The 23724-nt window shown below is 46.8% G+C and overlaps 8 protein-coding genes and 1 non-coding gene across 9 annotated transcripts; 5 read left to right on the top strand and 4 right to left on the bottom strand.

Moving 5' to 3' along the window:
- Positions 1-48: 48 nt before the first annotated feature.
- On the top strand, positions 49-2474 carry QC764_213570 (uncharacterized protein). Its single transcript, XM_062945062.1, has 3 exons — positions 49-898; positions 959-1470; positions 1538-2474. The coding sequence occupies exons 1-3, from the start codon at positions 728-730 to the stop codon at positions 2412-2414; spliced, it is 1560 nt and encodes a 519-aa protein (XP_062804021.1). The 5' UTR covers positions 49-727; the 3' UTR covers positions 2415-2474.
- Positions 2475-2494: 20 nt separating this feature from the next.
- Positions 2495-4636, bottom strand: QC764_213560 (uncharacterized protein; the record flags this gene model as incomplete). Its single annotated transcript, XM_062945061.1, has 4 exons — positions 2495-3526; positions 3601-3859; positions 3922-4038; positions 4111-4636. The coding sequence occupies 4 exons, from the start codon at positions 4634-4636 to the stop codon at positions 2677-2679; spliced, it is 1752 nt and encodes a 583-aa protein (XP_062804022.1). The 3' UTR covers positions 2495-2676.
- A 481-nt stretch (positions 4637-5117) lies between these two features.
- Positions 5118-7052, bottom strand: QC764_213550 (uncharacterized protein; the record flags this gene model as incomplete). Its single annotated transcript, XM_062945060.1, has 1 exon — positions 5118-7052. One exon carries the CDS (start codon positions 7050-7052, stop codon positions 5118-5120), a length of 1935 nt encoding a protein of 644 aa, XP_062804023.1.
- Positions 7053-7390: 338 nt separating this feature from the next.
- QC764_213540 (uncharacterized protein) lies at positions 7391-9003 on the bottom strand (the record flags this gene model as incomplete). The annotated part of the gene is made up of 4 exons (XM_062945059.1): positions 8630-9003; positions 8249-8565; positions 7855-8185; positions 7391-7804 (listed from the first exon to the last, which is right to left on the bottom strand). The coding sequence occupies exons 1-4, from the start codon at positions 8888-8890 to the stop codon at positions 7391-7393; spliced, it is 1323 nt and encodes a 440-aa protein (XP_062804024.1). The 5' UTR covers positions 8891-9003.
- A 375-nt stretch (positions 9004-9378) lies between these two features.
- Positions 9379-10896, top strand: QC764_213530 (uncharacterized protein; the record flags this gene model as incomplete). Its single annotated transcript, XM_062945058.1, has 1 exon — positions 9379-10896. The coding sequence occupies one exon, from the start codon at positions 9379-9381 to the stop codon at positions 10894-10896; it is 1518 nt and encodes a 505-aa protein (XP_062804025.1).
- A 9-nt stretch (positions 10897-10905) lies between these two features.
- On the bottom strand, positions 10906-12637 carry QC764_213520 (uncharacterized protein). Its single transcript, XM_062945057.1, has 5 exons — positions 12310-12637; positions 12153-12258; positions 11822-12107; positions 11552-11771; positions 10906-11495 (listed from the first exon to the last, which is right to left on the bottom strand). Exons 1-5 carry the CDS (start codon positions 12494-12496, stop codon positions 10930-10932), a joined length of 1365 nt encoding a protein of 454 aa, XP_062804026.1. The 5' UTR covers positions 12497-12637; the 3' UTR covers positions 10906-10929.
- A 77-nt stretch (positions 12638-12714) lies between these two features.
- QC764_213510 (uncharacterized protein) lies at positions 12715-15784 on the top strand (the record flags this gene model as incomplete). Its single annotated transcript, XM_062945056.1, has 2 exons — positions 12715-14218; positions 14269-15784. Exons 1-2 carry the CDS (start codon positions 12927-12929, stop codon positions 15782-15784), a joined length of 2808 nt encoding a protein of 935 aa, XP_062804027.1. The 5' UTR covers positions 12715-12926.
- A 698-nt stretch (positions 15785-16482) lies between these two features.
- QC764_213500 (uncharacterized protein) lies at positions 16483-17685 on the top strand (the record flags this gene model as incomplete). Its single annotated transcript, XM_062945055.1, has 1 exon — positions 16483-17685. One exon carries the CDS (start codon positions 16483-16485, stop codon positions 17683-17685), a length of 1203 nt encoding a protein of 400 aa, XP_062804028.1.
- A 2542-nt stretch (positions 17686-20227) lies between these two features.
- QC764_0046250 lies at positions 20228-20298 on the top strand. Its single transcript has one exon. It is a non-coding gene; the product is annotated as a tRNA-OTHER (tRNA).
- Positions 20299-23724: the final 3426 nt, after the last annotated feature.

Consider the following 23724-nt stretch of genomic DNA (forward strand, 5'->3'; position numbering starts at 1 on the left):
CGGAGATACAAAACTCGAATCCTCAAGATAAGGGCATGCGGCTTGTCAGAGGGCGGAGCAGCTGCCAGTGTCATTTTCCCTGCCACGCACAGAAACAAACGCCTTCACCATATTTCCGGACTGATCCTCATGCCTTCCTAGAGCCCCGCGGAGATGACATCTGCGCCTCAAGCACCGACAGCTTTCACCATCAAGCAACGTTCCGGACCCAAACCCGATGTTTTATACCAGATCAACAAACCCCTAGCATATCTTTATCTTTGCCAAGCCCACCTGTCCTCCTCGACCAATGGCCATTCTCACCTCAGCCCCTAGCACCGAAACAGATAAGCTACCCTGGTCTGCGACCGAACTTGGCTGGGCTTGCCCAGGAAAAGAATAGATAAGGCTGACCTTGTTCCGCCACGATCTCGGCGTGGGGTCACGAGCGCACAGTTCACGGCAGCGAAAAATGGCGGAGATGTTTCTTTTCTCTCTATCTGGCGTGGACTTCCCGGAGATCTTTGAAGCAGGGAGACATATCGAAGGCTGCTCGTTCCAAGAAATAAATGACTCGATTCAACCTCTCCAAAGATATCATGACTCTTTTGGACATTCGGGGGCACCTCACACTCGACCTCAGCTCCGTTAGCGAAGCCTTTTCATCACCTTGAGTACAAACACAGCCGCACTGCAACAACATATCAATCTAATCAAGGACCACTTCGGTATAAAAAACACCGCCATCATGGGCTTGAAGGCCTCTTCCTTATGGGAACGGCCAGTGCTTAATTCGGTCAACAAAAAGGCCCGCAGCGTGCCTATTTTGAACCCAGTCGACCCGCATGGCCGTGTATTTTTCTTTTCGTGGATGGGTTTCATGCTTTCATTCTGGGCGTGGTACACATTCCCACCTCTTGTTGGTTCCCCATCGTCTCTTTTCTTCATGCGAGAAGTGATACTAACCAAGAGAGCACAGTTAACTGTCACAATCAGACAAGACCTTAACCTCACCAAGGAACAAGTCGCCAACTCCAACATTGTTTCTCTTGTCGCCACTCTTGCAGTGCGATTCATTGCTGGTCCACTATGCGACCAGATTGGCTCCCGGAGGGTGTTTAGCTTGATTTTGCTAGCAGGAAGTGTGCCGATTGGCTTGGCACCGTTGATCAAGGACGCAACTGGTCTTTACATCATCCGTTTCTTCATTGGAATCCTCGGCGGGTCGTTTGTACCTTGCCAGGTGTGGTGCACGGGATGGTTTGACAAGAATGTGGTGGGAACAGCCAATGCCCTGAGCGGAGGTTGGGGAAATGCTGGAGGTGGAATCACATACTTCATCATGCCTGCTGTGTATGACTCTTTGAAGTACCGATGGGGGCACAGCTCTGGGCAGGCTTGGAGGATCACCTTTGTGGTGCCGCTCGTTTGTCTGATTATCTGTGGACTGGGGTTGCTATTTTTGTGCGATGATACGCCAATGGGGAAGTGGTATGTTCATCTCTTCTCTGCTCGTGAATTCGTTTCTGGAAGGTGTTTGGTCTGACAGTTTGCATAGGGACGATAGACATCAGCATGTTCAGGAGAACCTCAAACAACACGGCGTGCAAGGAGAGATTGTGGCCGTTCCAGGTACCATCACTGGCCAGCCCCCAATTCTCTCAGCTACCCCATCAACCGACGAGGAAAAAGGTGAGAAGCTGTCTTCTTCTGAGAAGAACAGCATTTCAGCCTTTGACCACGAAGCCTCACTGTCAAAAGCCGAAGCCATCGAAACTGCGCAAGGTGAAACCATCGCCAAGCCCACTGTCAAGGAAGCAGTCTCTGTGTGTTTTAGTCTCCACGGCCTCTTCCACGTCGCGACGTACGCATGCAGCTTCGGTGGAGAGCTTGCCATCAACTCAATTCTCGCATCATACTACCTGAAGAACTTTCCCTCGCTAGGTCAAACCAATGCGTCAAACCTCGCGGCAATCTTTGGCTTTCTCAACTTTGTAACTCGACCGCTCGGTGGAGTTGTCGGAGATCTGCTTTACAACTACTGTGGAAGAAGCCTTTGGTTGAAGAAGATCTGGATCCACGTTTGCGGGTTGATGACGGGGGCGTTGCTCATCGTCATTGGCATATTGGATCCCCACCATTTGCCTACCATGGTTGGGCTCATAATCGTCATGGCTGTCTTCCATGAGGCCGGCAATGGTGCCAACTTTGCACTTGTCCCGCATGTTTACCCCTATGCGAACGGCATTCTATCCGGGCTCACCGGAGCTGGTGGAAATCTGGGCGGCGTGGTCTTCGCAATCATCTTCCGCTTCATGGATGGCGGCAGTAACTACGCAAAGGCATTCTGGATCATTGGGGTGTGTCACATCGTCTTGAACCTAGCTGTTTGTTGGATCCCACCAATTCCGAAAGGTCAGGTTGGCGGCCGTTAGGGTCTACCGCCTTGGAGAGTATAGAGTATCGCAGCTAGCCCAAATACTGTTCATGCTTCGTTTTTCTATATTGTAAATTCTGTGGGAAGCCATGATGGGCTCACTTGTGGGTGTTTAAATTGGGGACTTTCGGAGCAAGAGATAGCAGAGAAAGACAACAATCTTCACCCCCTTCATTTTGACTACTTGATACCATACACCTTGTGACAAGAACCCACCTCACTGAACCACAATTCCTGACTTGAAGTTCTACCTTGGCTACCTACTCCTCCTGGCGTGTCATGGACACGGCGTATGCAACCAACTCCACAGCCGTTGCCTTTCCTTGGCTGTCCAGTGTGAATACAAAATGGTCTTGTGCTTGCAGCATATAGGTTGCGCGGTCCAACTGCCCCCATGTGACACACAAAGACTGGGGCGGCAACAGTTGACTTTCTATCAAGGCAATCGTCTCAGGAGTAGCAGGCTGTGCTACAGACCTCCACGAAGCGTGGCTGTCAGTCTGTACGGTGGTTGGATAAAGTCGAAAACGCAGCGGGCTGTCGGTTGGGGGAACTGGGTTCGGGACGAAGCTGAGTCCGGACCACGAGCCAATGACATCCACACCCCTAACAATCCACGAGCTTATATTGAACCCTGGACCATCATCCAGTGTCAGAGTGATGCTCGAATTTGTCAGCTCGTCTCGATAGGTTCCGCCATGTGTGAGCGCAGCCTCATCCTTGCCGGCTTCCTCGATACCGGGCAAGAGAGACTCTAACAGTTTCGAGAATATGATCCTGGTATCGATGGCGGTTGCTTCATTCTCCACGAGTGGAGCGGCGACCAAAATTGTGGCGACAAGATCATAATCCGGAATCAGAGCAAAGACTGAATTGTAAGTAATGAGACCACCATCTTTGGTATAGAGCTCAATGAGACGGCCATCTGTCGTGACATTGCTGATTCGGTAAATCTCCCATGGCGCACCAATTAGAGTACCCAAGGAGGATGTTTGCGACAGCGGCTTGAGCCATTTTCGTGTCTGAGTTGCTGACAGTCCTACCTCGTTTCGCAGTATGGCCTCTCCAAAACGTGTGAGGTCATTGATTGAAGAATAATACCCGCCACCGCTAGTAGATTATACCTATCGTCAGTCAACTGTACGTGACTCGGCGTCAAGAGAAGGTGTCTGTAAGGTACTTACGGCTCTGCATATCCAAGACTGGCATTCCACCAAATGTCATCGGTGGGAATGAAGCCAACAGAATCGTCTGGCTTTGTGGCAAAAGTAGATGTCATGTTGAGTGGTGCCCAGACTTCATGCTGCACAAAGTCCCTGAAAGACCTGTTTGTGGCAGACTCGAATGCAAAACCGAGAATGGCAAATCCCGCGTTCGAGTAAACAGCGTTTGGGGAAAATGGGAGCTGGACCGGAGCCCGTTCGCCAAATCGTTCAAAAAACACTAGGAGGGCTTGTCAGAAGCTGAACAAGGAATCAAGTTAGGTGCTTGAAATCACGAAGTACCTGTCCTGTCGCATTCGGGGAGACCCAAGCCACCTGAACAGCCCAGAAGCTTTGATTTGTTAACAGGGGGAAATCCGTATGGTGTAAAGTTCCCATATGGAGTATAGTCGAAGATCACTGTGACAAATAGGTAGTTGGTATGCTATTCATATCTAGCTCTGTCACATTTCGTTTTGAATGTTAACTTACAGTCTGCACCAATACCTGACAAATGCGATGCCAGAGCCCCAAGAGTAATTTCGTCCCAGGGAATAGTCCAAATGGGGCTTTGCTCTCTGGCTTGGCCGTTCAAAGCCAGCAACTCAGGAACATATTTGGTGACTGGGTCATCGAGACTGACACCATGGAGGCGCAAAAGGCCCAAAACGGGAAAGATCTTAGAAACGCTCGCGATGCGGAAAACGGTATCGGAGTTGACCTCCTGGACACCACGAGCATCATGGTTGGGCGGACTGTACGCATACTCGAGGATGTAGTCTTTTTCATGGATAGACTTGAGACCAATTGCCACGGCAGAATGGTTGAATTGAGCAGTGTAAACGTCCAAAAACCGCTGGAGTGTAGCCACCGAAGAGGCAACTGCCGGACTGCTGCTTGCATGCGTCGGAGGAGGGAGGACGGGACCTAAAGGTGGGCAGTGTTCATTAGGTGCTGCCCATGAAACTCGGATGTAGGTAGTGATCGAAACGAAGAGTAAAAGACTGATGGGCTGCATTTTCTTTGCAGTCTAGGGAGCTAACTCTGACCCTGAGTGTTATCAGACTGCAGTGGTGGTCTAGTCTTGTACACGGATGTCCAAGTTTAACATTTCGCGGAGGTGGATCTCCTCGGCTAGCAATATAGTGTGTTGGTTCAATCTGACTGGCGATCTCAGACTTTTCGTTTGCTGTGAAGCAGGCCAGTCGAGTGCGCTGACGACACTCTTGTGCCAAGCATGGCTGAGTGATGACAATGAATCAACTCACAGCAACGCTCTGCATCCCCGGTTAAAAGCCCCAGAGACACGTCAAATCTGCCTAATTGGGGTTCAAGGATTGTCGGATGCAGAGTTTGGAGCCGTCACAGCCACGGAGGTGAAGCGTCATGGCCAGGGCTATCGGGTACTCGAAATCTTCAGAAGCATTGTAAACGTTGGATTGGCTACCCTGCAAATTTACTTTCCTCCACATGGAGATCTCGAGCCCAGAACATGGCGCTCAATGGAAAGCATAAACACGTAGGCTTGAACCCTTTGGTATTTGATTGACAGCCCAGGGGTCGACACCATCAAAGCAGCAGCTGCCAATGACAGCGTAATGCTCTACTCCGACCACCGGTCCGTGCATTGGCAAGCGGTCAAGGTACTGAGGGTGCTTCTCACCCGGCTCCTGAAGAGACTGACGGCCGTTCAGTTTGAACATTAGATCCTCATAGATCTCCTTCTCCTCTTCTGGCTCGACCTTGACCGGTCGTACTACTAGGGCTACTTGACACCCTAGAATGTTCACAATGCAGTCCTCTTTCTGAGCCTGTGCTGGAACTAATCCAAGCTTTCCGTCATGGGTTGTAGCAAGTCGACGTCCATCTAAGCTGCTCGCGGTCGCTTTGGGATGTAGGTATGTCCACATGATGTACATGAGATCGTTGCTTTCGCTGGTGACAAAGATGCGTGGTTTCCCCAGTTGCCCTTCGGTCCATGTTCGAAGAGATTCGATAAACTGTCCATGTTGGTGTGGGGGATCAGTTGAGCATGTTACCGGAAGGTGCTCAAGAAATCGAGCCCACTCTTCAAACAGCCCCCTGCACAACTCCAGGTGTTCCTCCTCGCGATCTCGAATACTGACCATTGCGTGATGGCCGCTCGAGTCGCCCCTGTAGTAAACTCCTCCAGTGCTATTGTAGAGAGCGGCAATCTTGCTGACCGTGTCTTGGTAGCTAACCATGCCTTGGAGGTCAAGAGTAGACGACATCGGAAACGTAGCACTGACGTCCTTGATGGTGCCCACAGAGTGTCCCACAAGTCCAAGAATATTATGCTTTTCGAGAAAGAGGGTTGGCGCTAACAATACCCGCGCATGACTGAGTTTGTTGCTCTTGTACATTGGCGCACAAGGGGATGGCACCATACGCCAGTCAGGAGCCCAGGTTGGTATCTCGCCGTTGGTCACTCCAGCTTGTTGATCGAGTAGAGCAATAAGGGTCTCCACGTCTTCAGTCTCCAGAATGTAAAACGCCATTCGGGCAAATACATGCCCCAGAGCAGAACAGTAATCAACGGGTACGCTTTGTGCAACATTCCACTGGTCAGAGGCAATACCCAGGTGGGCAAACACAAAGTCCCTCGCATCTGTGGCACCCAGACCACGTCTTGCTTTGAGAAGAGCGAGCATGTTGCCGGCATTGTTGCCTCCGCCTCCGTTGATGTATGATCGATTCATCCTGTCCAACATCCGCAACGGCTCTTCCCCATCATCGGGCTTCCCTCTACTCAGAGAGTTTGGACCATTGTGCAAGAGAAGGTGGCAAAAGTCCTTCCAGCGAACACGACGGCGGCCGATTTGGACCCAAGGATCGCGAGACAGGATGAGCTCCTGAAAGATCCACACACGAAAGAACCATGGCCTGTTGAGAATCTCAAACCTGGCTGCTTGAACTATTTCGTGTCGTTGCGATTGGTTCCAGCTGGGGTAGAAATTCATTGAAGAGTGAGGGGCTGACTGAAGCACCCTGTCTGTTTCCGGGGTAGAGGGGCCGAGAAAGATGACTGTGTGACCTGCAACCCTGTAGATAAGCCCCATGAGGCCTACTTGGCTATTGCGCTCTGGAATGTTGGTTTGGTCGATGCAAAGGGCATCGGCCCAAATTCGGCGTGGGCGGGTGTCATCGCGCAGGTCTCGCAGGGCAGCAGCAAGCGTTGCTGTTATCGTGAAGACATGACCGGAAAGAGTCAGCGTTCCTGTCAGGGTGGGATCACCCCATACATAAGAGAGGGCCGTATAAGCTTCAATTTGTTCATAGTCACAATCCTCGAGGGTTGTGTGGATGAGCGTGCCGCGCAACTCTTCATCCTGGTCTTTGGAAGGCTCCAAGATCAGAAGTCGAATAGCATTCGGTGAAGACAAATGCTGATAGCGAAAGGTTCCAGGGTCCATATCTTCAAAATTGACTGTTGACAGAAGATATACCTCCTCTATAGTAAGTTATCGTATTTGCCCACACTTGGGCGTTGATATCAGGCATCGACGCACTGACGCCTCCTCCCCTAGTACCCCTACTCGACATGCCCCACCTTAGCGTGGGGTTTCTGCTCCAGCAATAAGATCATGATTTCTGTTTTCACCCTATAAAGATAGTAGATAGCCTCCCTTTGTGTACCTCACATACCAGTTTACTCTGTATTCATACATGTAGTCAAAAATAACATGAATTTGCACCAATTTCGGTCCCGCGATTCCATGTTGGAGTACGGAAGTGCCTGTATTGTTCTGCTTCACTGTGGCACTTCATGACCAGCCCAGTGACACTCATGGTCTCCCGACCCACAGATCCACCACCGTCTCTTCTTTTTAGGCAATGGCTTCTCACACGTTGCACAGAGTACTCTCCTGACAAGTGTCTTGGCCAACATATTCTGCTCCCTCTCTTCCCTGATCTCACGTATCCGGTCTGGCTGCAGTTGGGAGCATCCCTGGCACAGATTTACAGCCTCTTGAATGGTATTTGTTTGTTTGAGAGAACATTTATCATGCTGCAGGGAAAGATTTGTGGGGTTGAAGGCAGCTGAGAATGCAGCAGGTTTCGAGGACCCTTTCACGAGATAGCAGCTCGTGCAGATGGCGTAGCAACCAGTGATGTGGCATCTCGTCCGCGGAACAGGGATTCCTTTGACCATCGCCATGCAGTCCTTACGAGTGTCAACGCGCGTGACAAGCCATGCCCTCGGGGTTGACTTACTTTGCAGATGATGGCATCACAAGCCCAGCACTGGCTTTTGTTTTCGCCGCAGCATATCTTGGCCAACATCTCGAGATGCTGCGCGATGACGAAGTCTTGCGATTTGTCCTTGATAACGCTGATCAGATCCGAATAGTGGGGATGCTGTTCAATCTGCTTGGAAATCTCGTCCGTCAGATCTTGATCTCGCTTTTTCACCTTTCCGAGCTCGATATCTGTTTGTTTTGACGTCTTTCTAACAATACGTATCGTTAGATAGATTGCGTAGCGGATAGCATTAGGAAGGTTAACCCAGGGTAACAACAAAATGCCTTGAGCAAGGACGAGGACGCTATCATTCGCCATTAGCTCAACTTCAAGTTGTTGTTGGTGACCAGATGACCTTTGCACTTACATTGTCACCGCTGCCATGACGTGAATTGCGATACCCCGTCGACAAGCTGTCCAGTTGTCATTGTCTCTGTATGCAACCCTGATTCCCGAAATGAATTTGGAATTTTGATAGGATGGTTGGCTGCAGTGGTTCATGTTCCAGGGCACGAAGGTGCTACTGACGGCAACCCCAGCTATCAGAGAACCTGCCACCATAAGATCGGTAACAAGAACGTAAAGGTAGAGGCTGCTCCTTCTTCTCTCTTTTCCTGGTGCCTTTCGCTTGATGCATCCCAGGAGAATCCACATGAGAAATGTCCAAACAGCCGAGAACACGCCCTATCACTGTTAGATGTATTCTCACGCGTTGCTTTTGCAAGACTGCACGACTATAGCGACTCACGACAATTGCCAAAATACCATAGCTAGCGTTTAGGCGGTCCAAGTATAATTGAAAGTCTCTGGGATAATGCCGGTTCCGAATTGCAACGTATAATCTTGCTGCCAACGCTGCTGAAATTGTGTAGGGGATTACACTCAGAAGTCTGAGTGTAGCAAGGGCGGTCCGATTCCGTAGGCCCAGAATTGTAAGAAATAATATGAAGGCTGAAAACACAGAGTGTGCAATGAGGTGATCGTAGATCACTTGGACTTCTTCAGCCATGTCGCCGACAAGGTGTCAACAGGTATCATGGAGAAAGAAGTTACATGGCAGAGATTTCTCAACAACACTCTTGTGGTGTGGTCTGATCTCTTGCGAAAGACGGCAGATATCCGCCAGAGCCTTGTGCGGGGAACTCCAGTCTCTGGGGCTGTGCCAGGTTTCACGACGCCCGGTTACGCTGCAGGCTCAATTGACGCTTTAGTCACCGATATTCCCTTTCGGGCATCCAGCACACGGCAGCGTGGGAGCAATGCCAGTCCGCCGAATCTGCCCTGACTTGCGCTATTGCACAATTTCTGGTCAGCTATGTCACTAGTCCTTCAGCCACTGGGCCTTAGGTTTACAATGCCGATCTGGCTTTCACACTCACCCAGGTTACTACCTGGGTAAGCGTGTCGATCTTGTGATAACGGAGACCTGTACTTTCATTCTCCAACACTCTTCGATACCCTGTGCCTGTCCAAACACCAACTCGTTGATCCGAGAAAATGACGCTCGCCTGTCGAAACACTCAAGAAGTCCTTCATAATGGCAGCAAAGCTGTCCTTCGCATTTGCATCAACAATACAATAAACCCACCCTACCAGTCTGCCCGCAACCCTGAAGAGGAACCCGTTATTCCAGACACCGCCGTATTTGACCAAGACAATGCGTCGCTTCCACCAGCCCACGCTGAACGACTCCCAACCGTCGCTGAGTGCGCCATTCATCTCGAGCTTCTCGAGACGCTCTTTCATCTGCGCCAACAAATTCTTCAATCTGGGGATATCGACAAAACGATGGGCACAACTCCAAATCGCCAAACAAAGACAGGGTACAACGGTGACACCAAGACGTTTAAAGATGACACTCTTGAGTCACGCAGGCAAACCAAGTGGCCAAAATTTATCGAGTTTGCCGTCGTTAGGTTTCTGGATTGGCGTGCTCGGCTAGCCAAGGAGGGCGATAAGGGTGATGCGTTTACACTCCCACCGCTCGATGTCATTATGGTGTGGCACACGTTCCTACTGAACCCGCTGTTGTTCAACAAGCACTGCCGCACCGAGAAGCTTTACGAGTTTCCATTGCCGTGGCAAGCCATCCACAAGTGCATCAACAACGGGGACTGGTCTTTTGCCCCCCAGGCAGAAGCTGGTGCTGATTCCCTCAGCTTGTTTGAACTCTTTTCCACCTGGGACTCGTATCTGGCAGACCGAAGAAGCGATGTCAAGTCCAAACTCAACCTTGCGTCGATAGGGACAGACTTGTTCGACACGACCCAGACAGACTCAGCCTCTAACTTCCCTTCAATTTTGAGCTCTCTAACGTCGTCATCGACCAGAACTCGAAAGCCACAACTTATAACGAGGGAGGATCTGAAGACCCTACCAGCAACAAACCCAGTCCGCGCCCACGTTGAGATGTTCCTCTCCGTTGATGCCAACCTCGCTCGAGAGCTCAAGGCTGCAGTATTGCGCCAGAACTCCTTTATCGACAAAATGCACTCTCACCTATGGATACGCAGCCCCTCTCTTCAGGACACACTCGCTCGATCACTCTCACGCTACTCACAATTCCTGCTTTTGATGAGGCGAAACCGTGGAAAGATGATGGTTCCCACGCTTGACATTGATTTAGCATGGCACACACATCAATGTGCGGCATCCGGATATGTCCAAGAGACCAAGAAGAGAGTGGGGAGGTTCGTCAACCACGATGACAGTATTGGGAAAGGGGACTTGGACACGGGGTCCGGAGAGACTAGACGGCTGTGGCGGCTCCAATTTGGCGGCGAGTATCATATTTGTGGTTGTTGGGATTGTGAGATGCTGACAAGTGAGATCGAGAAGGAGTTCAAGTACCGTGGTGGAGCCGATGACGAGGATGAAACATATCAAATTGACATGCAGGCAGTGGCAGAGAGAGTTGACAACAAGGTAAGGTTTTATCGTGCGGTTGAGGCAGCTAGGAGGAAGGGTCATGCACTTCCGGTCTCGAGGTCACAAAAACCCGAAAGAGTGTTATAGAATTTTTGTTTTGGTTTACTTGAGGTATTTCATTCAATTTCTAAATTTTAGTATCGATGTTCCCAGAACCAGTTCACCTAAACCTGTGTTCAAGGATGAGGAATTGTCCCAGAACTGCGTCGCCAGCATCTCCATGCGCTCAATGTACGCCTTCCTCCTGTGGGTCGAAATATCACAGAACAACAACTTTGCAAATTCCTTTGGTGATACCTTGACCGCCTTGAGTGTCGTTACCACGATTGTGGACGCCTGCGAAAGCGCATCGTCCCCCTGGACGGACGGTAGGTCGACGAGATGCAGCTTGAGCACAACGATGTCTCCCAAAAGATGAAATGTTGGCAAACGGAGTGGCCAGGACTTTGAATCACGCTCTGCTGTTGCTGCGGAACTGTTGAAAACCGGTGGCAGACCGTGGCGAGATCGATAAAGGTCGACAACTGACTGGAGATATGGTCCGTCTGCTCGGGATATCATGTCGTACTCATTGACTATTGACAGCAACACACCAATGCTGGAACTGTCTTTACAGATGTCAGTGAGGCTAATGCTGGTGACGGGCGGTGACCCGAAGGTGATGAGGGAAGGTTTGCAGTTGGAAACTGGCACGGCGGTTAGCAAACATTGTGACTGGACTTGCTCTGGGGGTGTCACTTGCTCCATGGGTCGGGGCTTTGCTGGAATAGAAAGTGGAGAAACACAAGAGATGCTACTGCACCTCCAGCAGAGTGGCCAGTGAAAACGATGTTGCGTATCTTTTCGTCTGCAAGCAGTTGCTGCCTGATGTCTGCGGTAACGGTGGGTATCATGTCCTGAGCACAGCCGAGGAATCCGGCATGGGACTGGACATTGACCCGCTGTCCCTTTGAAAGTATCTTCTTGGTTCCGTGTAAGCATGGTGTTAGTCTTGCGGATAGTTGGAACATACGAAAAGTGTGCTGGCATCCTTGGGCTTCCCATTCATGTTCACCATGTGGTCCATCACGGTTGCCGTTCCTCGAATGGAGACTACCAACGTTTTCCCACTCCACCCTGGAATCGGGGTGAACGGGATCTTCCACATTGAGTAAGCCTTGACGGTACCCATCGAGGACGGGCTACGGTGCAGCACAGGTTCGATATCGAACCCCTTGACACCCATTGGTTGTGTCTGATCGTAGACCATAACCGCACACTGGCAGGCCGCTCTAATAAGCTCGCCAGTACCCGGAGAGCTGGCTTGTCAGTGGTGACTTTGCTGCTGGCGCTGTTCAACTTACCAGGACCACTCCTCCCCGGCATTATCCTGCAGGGAGGAGTTTGTATACCTCTCCGCTTGTTGGCAGAGCTGGTCTAGGTGATACTGTAGCTCATCTCCAGGATCGCCTATCATTGTGTCAGTACTGGTGCCATAGCTCGAGCCACTATATGGCTTACCTTCATCTCCGAGCCGATCAAACACAAAGTCCAGACCTGCAGTCAGGTCGGCCACCGCAGCGCATGCTGCTACGGAGGCTTGCACCGAGGCCAAGTTACAGTCCGACGTTGAAGCCGATGCAGTGACAGTGGACTTTGCAGATGCTTGGATAGTGCGCCGCGGCAAAGCCTTTCGAATCCACGCCATGTTGATGCTTGGTGTCTTGCCAGATTCTTGATCAAGCGAGTTTGCACGGGAATCCAATCAGTCAGAAAACCAGGGACTTATTAATAACGGCCATTCTCAGATGCATTAGTGCAAGGCATTCATTGCCCGAGATGTATGGAGGGTGGAAAATACCCATGCACAACCGACATAACCAGGGCAGCTACCGACGCCCCGCATCACCCAGCACCATTATCGGTATTCGATTTCGACAAGGCACTCTGCCGTGGCAGTGCATTTCAGCTGAACTGCGGGGGGGTCACCAGACCACCGAGCTACCAATACAGCAATAGATACACATTCGGACATCAATCCAGTCATACCTAGAGGGCCGAAATACCTCCCTTCACCTTGCTTGCTATCGTCTTCAAGGTTGTCTTCTAGGTTCTGAAGCTCATGATATACCTTTACGATGACGTCTCTGCTGAGTCGTATACTACCCGCTGCCACCCAAAGCGCTTCATCCTCCAGCGGAAGTCATGTCACTGATGCTCCAGAGGTCCCCCGCGTTCAAATTGGGCCCGCGGCAAACCACCTTCGAGATGCCATGATGGTCATGTACTGGGCTGGCGTGAGACGAGAATTGCCGCATATCCTCCAGACACTTCGAAAATGGAGGACTCGAGACGAATACTCAACGTCGGTTCACCCCGACGAAGAGGACCGCTACATTCACGGCTATGAAACCTTTCTTGATCAAGTCAACCACACCTCTCGCGGATTTTCCGACAGGTATCGCAAGCTTCCAAAGCTCAGAGACCCGGCGGAGGAAAGAGATGTCGATCGAGTGCCGACATACTCGGAAGCGCTTGAGGACCGAGGTTGGGACATTTACTCGGAACTGCAGAGTTCTTCCATCCGTCGCTCCATAATGATGGACCTACAAGACCGGGAAGTGAAGAGGGAGGACGTGGTACATCGGCGAGCACGGATGCTACTCCAGTCCGCCCAGTTTCTCGACATGGACAAGATCATCGAGTACCGAGATCCAGAAGCGCTCATTACCTTTTGGAAGCAACCTACGCCCTCACAAGTTACGGTGTCATCCTACGACGAAGGACATATGCCGATTCTTGTTCCTCAAGCGTGCGACTCATGCAGCCAGGCAATAAGAGGGTCGATATTTCGAAACATCAAAACAGACCAGATGATGTGTGAAGGTTGCTACCGGCGAGACTTTTATGGTCACAAGGACATCACCAAAGTGTATAAACAGTGCTGTCTGCGGAGAGCTGTGTCCGCCGACGATAGCCAGGAGATCTGCAGCTGCATCGATGTACCACGAAGACACGGTGACGGACAGCTGAGAAATCTGTTCCCTGTGAACAATGATCTTTCCAATCCCGAACAGCATCTCAACACCGCCGGTGTGCACGGAAAGATTCGGTGTGGGCTTTATGAGTTGACGGATATGGCAGCAGAAGCCAAATTTGCCTCATGCCGCAACAGAGGGACGAGTCTTACTCTTGGGAAAGCCAAGCGAGAAGGCCGCTACAATCGCCCTCGTCGGGTCAACAACATCAGTGGTGAGAATCCAGAGGGAAAGTTCAAGACAACCGAGTTTGGAGCGTCATTTGGAACGACCACCAAAGGGACCGAGGACATCCCCTTTTACCTCAATGATATTGTCAATGACTATCCTTATGGAAATGTGCACATGGCGTTGAGAATTGGCCCGCTTGTGATTGAGAATGGAGTCAGCAAGTGAGTTACTTAGGGGCTCGTGCTTGGAATGCACCGCTAACAGTTGGCAGAACACACGGAGGCGTCCTCATCACCAGTCGGGATCCGCCAAACCTCCATGCTCTCCGAGACCCTTCTGAGGACATCCGGCACTCGCTCTTGGTCACTGGACAAGCAGACAGAACCCTCTATTCGCAGCAACGTCCCCGAGCTCCCAAGAGATACAAGGCAATGCTTAAACAAGTTGCTGGCGGTGTCTTTTGCGGGTTTTTTGAGCAAGAGGCAGAGGAACAAATCATTGACACACTGATGAAGGAGAGCCTTCGGCTTGTCGACAACGGAATCAGCGTGACAGAGAAGAACACCTTGATGGATTCAGCTGTCAACCGGTTGATGGCGCTGCTCAAACCCTACCTGGGACCCCGGATCGAGGTCTACATTGACAGCATCGTTGCCAAATTGCTGGACCCAAACGTGAATCTTCGATGGAGCTTCTCAAACAACAACTGTCAGACCTTTGTCGACAACATTATTGACCGGTCGCTCTTTGGTTCGCTGTTTGCTCCGCATGGACCTAGCAACGTGGAGCAAGAATCAGCCAACATGCCATACCCCCTGTACCTCATGAGCTTTGTCTGCCGACCTGGAGCCTACGTGCCGCAACGCGCTCGCTCCAAGTACGATGTACCCAACGGCTTGACAGAGGAATATCTCCTCAAGTTTCGGTACGGACGCCATGAAGAGTCCGACATTGCCGATGCTCTCTCAGAATACTGGTATGACTGGGGTGCTTTTGATGGGCCATTGTACCCCTACCAGGATCTGTTCCCTTGGGACTGCACGGAAGCCTTCAACCGGTATCCTGTGACATGTGGTTCGGAGTGCAACATCTCCAAACACGTCTGGGCGTTCCCTTTCGACTCCTGGTCTCTCATCACCCTCCATCTATCCCGACCGAGAAACATGTATCCTCACAATGGATTCCCGGCCGACGACTTGGGAACTCCATCCTTGCTGCACAATCCTTTGTCTAATTTGACAAAACTTGGGTCCGCTACCATGTCGGACAACTCCTGGTTCAAAAACAGACTTGCCATACTTCTCGCCCAAGATACCCTGCTCTCTGCTGCAGCGGCAATGGCCCGTTGTTCGGCCTTTCGACAATCAACGCTCTGGCTTCACAAGCACGCTGATGAGCGAACAGACAGATTGAAATTGGGAGGGATTCACCGAGCTCAGCCGTTTAGCCATCACTTTGAGAAGGGGGCGTATCACCAGTATTTCATCGCTGGCTGGGCTCACTTGTCGCGACCACTGAAGATTGCCGAGTACGAAAAACTTAGAGACTGGAAAGCTACAAGACAAGATGTGGGCAGTTCAGATCACGACAGCGGTGATGGAGGAGGAGGAGGGTGTGGTTTTGCATGCGCAGCTGGTGTAGCGGCGGCTGGAGCGGCATGTACTGGAGCGGCCGGAGATCTTGGAGATACCTGCGGGAGTGGATGCGTAAGTAGCTGTGGGAGTTCAGGTGGAGGTGATGGAGGTGATGGCGGTGGATGTGGAGGATGCGGTGGTTGCGGTGGATGAGTGTTGGGATTGGTCAAGCTTGCTTTTTCCCCACCCAGGTTCGGGATCAGGTTCTTTGCCAATTCATCACACTTCTCAGGAGACAGGAACAGTGTTGAAACACCGCCAACATAGCTCTGCCGCGAGATAGTTGTTGACCGAAGCCGAAAAGTAAGCAAATAGGAGGATTGTTCTGGCTCTGCGCAAATGTGCATTGCATGTTGCGAAGCCAGGTTGGCATCATCTGTATGGCCAGGCGTCATGTCAATGTTGTCATTATAGCCAGCTATAGGCTACTCTGCTTTGCTGCGTGGATAGGGTCGATGTCAGAGCTAATTGTTTGAACAAACCACATCGTCGCAAATACTGGAGCTCTGCACCTCCAGGTTTAAACGGTGTCGTGTACCGTATTCACTCGAAGATGAAGTAAACGTGGATGGGTCCTAGAATTTTGAAGTGGTGCGAGACAGAAGTTGGGCCTCGGTCGCATCACATCACAGTGATTAGATACCTATCTTGCGACGACGAGGTCTGGCCAAACACAAAGCCTGTGAGCTTGATGAGACTGTGTATATAAGACTGGACGGGGAGCATGGAAACCGCAATCAAGCTCTCTTCACCTCACACACTCTCACCTACAACACTTCCTGCAACTTAATCTTCCTATCGGTCATTTGTCAATTCCTTCATTGCGAATCAACATTCTACAGTCTCACACCATGGCTTCCACTTCCGTCGCCCCGACTGTTGATTTCAAAAGTATTGCAATCCACCTCGGCCGCTATTGCTACTCCGTCATCGCCTTCCTCCAGCTCCCCACAGACGTAGCATGGAGGCGCACAGTTTCGGCAATCCAAGCCGCTAACATGGCAACATTCATGGCGATCAACCTCTATGTTCAGTTGTGCATCAGCGTCGTGCGGCAATTCATCAACAACTCCTGGAACTCCATCGTGTCATCGGTACAGCAGGCCAGCACTACCGTCATTGCCGTGGTTGAATCTGTCAAGCTCACCGTCGGCCTCGGACTCGACTATCTCTCCAGCGCTGCGACCAACGCCACGAAAGCCGTTACCAGCCTTTTTGTCGACTACCTGCCTACCATCGCTGTCGGCTTCTACTCCGAAATGCGGAAGGAGGTCACGTTTCAACACATGAAGACCATGAACATGGTCCTCTTAGTCTCGAGTCTCGTATGGTTTTATCTTCGATGTGTTGAGGTCGGCACCCCTGCTTTGCCCGCCAAAGACGGCCAAGTGACCAGTACTCGCAAGTGGAGGAGACGTTTTCAAGTTGTCCTTAGGGAGCTCGCCAGTCTCCTTGTCCTCAGTTCTGTCCTCTCCTACGCCGCAATGCCAGAGTGGACCACCGCCACCATTGCCTCGTGGCTGTCTGCAGCCGCTGACCGACTGAGTTTTCTATCATCGATAGTTACGGAGAGAGTGAACCCCGTTTACGTCGCCGTGGTTGAAGGTACAAATCATCATTTTGGCAAACTTATTGAGGAATGTGTTGCTCGACTGCCACCAATATTGGAGAGAATTGAACCGGTTTATGGTGCCCTTGGTGGAGGCAATATCAGGCTTCAGCTCATCAAATTCGCCGGGGACTGTTTTGAGCGACTCCCACCGCTACCAGACTGGCATCCGTGGGTGGGTATGTCTGGAGATGTTGGAATAGGGGTGTTGGCACCGATTATTCTCGGTGGCCACGGTCCTTCACCTTCTCCTATTTGCGAAGCCAGCAACACCAGCTCAACGCTCATCGAGAGTTCAGCTCCACCACCAACAATGCCGGAACCCGCTCTCCCCTATCAGGGAGACTCTATGGTGATTTTGCCTTTTTTGATGTATGTCATTGCGGCTGGGGATTTAGTAATACTGGTGCGGCGACGACAAAGGAAAGGAAAAGATCGGGCATGAATAAGGAGGTCAAGGAAAGAGGGTGCATATGTAGATATAGATTCTAAGAAATAGAAGAGGAACATAATCTGTTGTTCCTAGTTTTTGCCCGAAGCCCTACGTCAATATTTTCACTATTTAACAGGTCGACATTCTAAATTGTAGAATAGGTTAACGTACATTATAAGCGAGCGACCAATATAAGCGAGCGACTACTTTTTTACAACCTTTATACCATTATCCTCAATTACTATACAATAATACTAGGAAGCAACCATAATTATATTAGAAACAGCTAAATCAGATGCTTCTGCAGCCTCCTGGCAAATACGCGCATTATGGCCAGGCTTACCGCATATACTACAGCACTAAACCTTCGTACGAGCTCCCCCTATATTACTACTATCCGGCTGCGTTTCTTACACTCCCTCCCTATCCACGGCCTTCTAATCTAGTAGATCCTGTGCCTCTTGTACAGTAAGTAACCCTCTAAGCCTCACACGTAATTTTTTAGCTCTCCGGCGCTTACTTAGTACCTTATTTACTTTACGTAGCGAAGAGACCTCTGTACGAAGGAGAGCCACTTAGAATATTATAGCCGTTATACCTTTAGTAAGCTAGTTTACTGTAGTTAGTATTAAAGTCGGAGAGCTATTTTAATAGTTAGTAATACGAATTTTAATAAACGTTAATTATAAGTTAGCTTCTCGAAGATTATATAGTATCTAGAAAACTTAAGGTTATATAGTACTAGGCCGTAAGTTTAGAAGTATTAGCGTATAAAGCTTTATATTTAGTTTAGAAAGTACCTTCTTTAGATTGTACGGTATAAGGCTAGTACCCGTAAAGCTACCCTATATATTTTTTTCTATTATAGAAGCGAAAAAGGCCTCGCGGAAAGTATAGAAGAACTCGAGCTTATTTATATAATTAATATATATACGTATTAAGTCCTTAATCTAGCGACCGTATACTTATTTTAGCGGCCTAAAGTAATTAATATCGAGTAGCTAGAGGAGGTAAGAAAAGTATAAAGATATATAAAACGTAATAATATTATTTTACTAGTAGTAACGCTCGAATTCGGTCGAGTAATAGCTTTTATAGCTATCGAGGATTAATAACCGGTATTTATTTTTTATATAGAATACTATATGTTAAAATACAGCTTTTATTTGTGGATTTTACAGTGTATCTGAGCCCTGTATATTACAGGGCCTCAGAAGCAATACGATAGCTTAAATTAGTAGTGTTTAGGAACTGCGGTTACCGGAGCGGAGGCTCGGCCTCCGGAAGCAATCCGAGGTCCCGGAAGGCCGAGCGCTAAGGCCGGTTGTGACGAACTTCTATCCAGAACCTCTGAAAGGGATACTGGTCGAAGGTACTTCTAAATAATCGTGGTTCGGTGCAGCTAAACAGTGCATAATAAAATATTTTAATGTAAATACTAAATACCGTAAATATAAGCTTAAATTAAATACTGCGGAACTATCTATCTATATAGCCAGTTCCTCCGTATATATAGACCTCGTGCTAAGCCCTAATTATAATAATCATTCTACTTATTTTTAATAATCGTAATAATCGCTATAATCCTTTATAACTCTCTATTAGTTATATTACCGTAATTACTATATTTTCCTAGTCTATTGCCTATAATCGCGTAGCCTTACCCTAATTAGTCCTACTAGTAATTATCTATACGTCTTATACCCCGTATACGGTCCGTTCTACCTATTAGCTTAACTATAATATAATACCCCTCCTTTTAAATCGACGTCCCGTCGACCTAAGGCCTAAAATAACCGCCTATCGCCTACTTTTATTTACTTATAAGTCCTCCTCTTTTCCCTATCGCTACGATATCTAACTCTTATAGAGTTTTTAGGTCCTCGTAACCCCTTTCTCTACGCGTTAGTCCGTAGTACTATCGTCGCTTAGCCCTAGCTACTTTTATTAACCTTAAAGGTTTTATCGTTATACTTTATTTATTCTATACCGCTTATAACTTAATTTATTACCTTTACAAACGTTCTTCCCGTTGCGGCAAGTATATACGTCGAGGCCGTACTTATAACGTATCGGGCACTTTTACTACTATAAGTCGGTTAGTCTATCTCTCTCTCGATACTCCGTCTAACCTTATTTAGTCGAGTACCTAGTTACCGAATATCGTCGTTTATCTTTAAAGAAGCTAACTACCGAAAAACGACTTCTAGACGCTTACCGTAAAACTAAAGAGGCTACGCGTAAGGCGTAAGAAGCCGTTACGTATTTATTTTACCTTCGCTAGTAAAAACGATATTTCTCGGAGCGGAATGCCGCTATTATTAGTAAGGTAATATTTACGCTCGATCCTTTTATTATTACTACTTCTAGTACCGACCCCTCCTTTTAGCCTCCCGTCTTACCTAACTAGCTATTTCCTAACTTTAATACCAATCTTAGTACGGCCGGTCTTTCCTTTCTATCCGCGCAGGATGCCGTTAGTAGTACGCCTTCCCTTTCTTAAAGTAGTTAAGGCGCGTAGTGCTATTTATATTTAGTCCCCTTTATACCTTTTAACCTTATAGTATAGTATATAGTACGTCGACTATTACGTCGGAGGCGTAGGTTCGATTCCTATCGAGGTTCTTCTAGCTCTATTTTATAGTTATTTAGTTATAGGCTAGGGCTAGGTTTTTTTACTTACTTAGGTTTTAGCCGGTCCGGGTATTATTAATAGAATTCCTTTTACTTATTTAGGTAATTAAGGTATACCTATAGTTCTTATAAGTTATTTATAGCCGGATATTTTAATTAACTAACTAAATACTTTAATTTACTTTTATTAAACTATAAATCTAATATCTTTTTTATATCGTACTTTTCTTCTTCGTTCTCCGCTATTATTTATATATTAGCTTTATTTATTTATAATACGGGCTTTAGAAGTAAGATATTGTGACGAACCCCTATCCAGAACCTCTGAAAGGGATATTGGTCGAAGGCACTTCTAAATAATCGTGGCTCGGTGCAGCTAAACAGTGCACAATAAGATATCTCAATGTAAATACTAAATACCGTGAATATAAGCTTAAATTGCATACTACGGAACTGTCTATCTACGCCGGCTAGTTCCTCCGTATATATAGACCCGTGGACCGTGGACCGTTAACTTATAGACGGTCCTCGGTCCGCTCCTAATTAGCCGATGCCGGACCGTGGACCGTAAGCCCCACCGCGGTCCCCGGTCCCTATTCTATTAGTCCGTTGCCCTTCTAGACCGTAAGCCCCGCTCGACAGCGCGGTTTAGTCTTAATTGGTCCCTCGTAGCCCTACTATCTTCCAAAACCGTAATATAATATTCCCTCTCTAGGCCGAAGCCCCTACGGCCTAATCTTCTTCCACTGCCAACTATATCGTAGGTTTTTCCTCCCCTTTTCTCTTTACTTTTATTATATTTAACCGTATATAAAAACATTATTATAAAACTAAATAGGCTTCTACCCTTTCCTCCCGAATCCACCGCCGTAGTTTTACTATAATATTATATTTTACCTATTTTACCGCCGAATCCCCTTATATTATAGCCTCTAGGTCCTTACGGTACGCCGAGTATATATGCCGTAAGATCCTATATAATAGATTTAATATTAGTTTTACCCGTAGGTAGATCTTCCTTTTTTTCCTATACCGTAATTAACCGTTCTATAATAACCCGAACGATAAAAGAATAGGATAAACTCGAGCGTAAAGAATAAAAGCTTAAAGACTAACTTTCGTAATTAACTACTAAGCTTATTTAGGTAAAACGAATACGTTACTCTCTTCGCGTACGTAAAGAGCGCCTCTTCGCGCGGGATATCCAGGAGAAGGATACCTAGGTAGCGTAGTCTGCCGCCGCGGCGCCTCCTGCTTTTTCGCCGGGTGCTCCTGCGCGGCCGGACGCCGCCCAGGATACCGTTCTGTAATCTCCTTACGCCTTAGATCCTTCTTTAGGCCTAAATTAGCCTTCCGACCTTTCCTTTAATCCTAGTATGGCCGGTCTTTCCTTCCTAACCGCGCTAGATACCGCTAATAGCGTGCCTTCTACTTCCTAAGGTACCTAAGGCGCATAATACTATTTATATTTAGTCCCCTTTATATTTTCTAACCTCGTAATATAGTATATAGTACGTCGACTATTATGTCGAAAGCGCGGGTTCGACTCCCGTCGAGGTTCTCTTAATTCCGTTTTATAGCTATCTAGCTATAAGCCGGGGCTAAGTTTTTTTACTTACTTAAGTTTTAGTCGGTCTAAATATCGTTAATAAAATTTTTTTTATTTATTTAGGTAATTAAAGTATACCTATAATTCCTATAAGTTATTTATAGCCGGATATCCTAATTAACTAACTAAATACTTTAATTAGCCTCTATTAAACCGTAAATTTAATATTTCTTTTATATCGTACTTTTCTTCTTTATCCTTCGCCACTACCTATATATTAGCCTTACTTATATATAGTATAGATTCTAAAAATAAAATGTAAAAGGTATATAACCGTAAACGTATTATATTAAGTAGCTTTAATTCGAATACCGTTTTTAATATTTTCCTTTTAACCTTAAATAGTCTTACTTTTCTATAGTCTAGCTTTTTATTAGGTTTTTTAGTACGTAAATTATATATAGAAAGGAATATTATATCCCTCCCCTTAAGGTAAAGTTCTTCGAGCCTTTTAATATTATAGTATTTCCGTATTTTTTCCTTTATAAACTTTAGTTTTTACTTAAGTTTACTATAAAATATATATATTTTATTTACCTTAACCCTAGCCCTAAGTACTTTAACCGTAGGTCCTTACCGTAAATTTACTTCGTAACTAAAATTCGCGAAGAACGGTATAGTTTTAATCGTTTTAATTAGTAATATATTATATACTAGCTATACCGTAAATAATAGTTTAATCTAATCGTCCTACTTAAAATTAATATAATTCCGTAAATACTATTTTACGATTTAATTAAGCCGTTCTGTCTAACCGTTTATTTAAAGGTAGTAGGCCGAAGATACCTTACTTACTACCCCTAGCCTCGTTATTAACGCTTTTTAGAACTTCGATATAAATTTAATATCGCGGTCTATAATAAACTCCTTTAGCTATATATATATTAATATAATATACTATAATATTATATCCGTTAGTTATTTTACCGATTAAGTTTCTTTATAAAGTAGGAAGTATATTTATTTAATAAGCCTATCGACTACTATTAATATATTATTATATTTAACGCTAATTACCGTATCTTTAAATTTTAGTAATTTAATAATAAAGTCTATTATAATTAAACTCTATAGCCGTTTTACTACCGATAGTAGCTCCAGAAATCTATAGAGCTTATACTTTATAACCTTCGTTCTTTCGTATATATAGTATAACTAAATAGTTTCTTTAACGTTATCCTTAATCCCTAGCTAGTTAAAGTACTATTTAATCTTTTCTATAGTCTTAGCGATACTTATATATCCTCCGAGCTTTAATATATAAATCTTTATTATTAATACTATTTTATTATTTAGCTTTACCTACGTTCGGTTTTTATACTATAGTTTTCCCTAATTATTTTTTTAAATACCCTATAGCTTTAGTTTTTTTTATTAATATTATTCTATAATATCGTTATTTAATTTCCTTTAATATTTATTAAAAGTAATTTTTTTACGATATACTATATAATACTTTATTTATAGTTATAGTAAATACTTAAGGGTATTATTTAACGTTTCTTTAAATAATAATAGTAATTCCCTAGGTATATCTTTATAGTAGTTGGCTCGCCGGCTAAATACGTTTACTCTAGCGTTCTCCGAACCCTTTTTATAATTAATTTAAAAATTAAATTCCGAAAGAAACTCTAACTATTATATTTACCGGGCGTTAAGGACCTTCGTAATAATAAAGTACCGTAGATTTTTATAATCTATATAAACTTATATTTTATATTTAATACCGTTAAAGTATAGCCTCTATTCCTCGAACGCTTCGATAATAATAAATAGTTCTTTATTATAGATTAAATAGTTTTAACGTA

The sequence above is a fragment of the Podospora pseudoanserina genome, chromosome 2, assembly GCF_035222485.1.
Source record: "Podospora pseudoanserina strain CBS 124.78 chromosome 2, whole genome shotgun sequence".
NCBI classification, from domain to species: Eukaryota; Fungi; Ascomycota; class Sordariomycetes; order Sordariales; family Podosporaceae; genus Podospora; species Podospora pseudoanserina.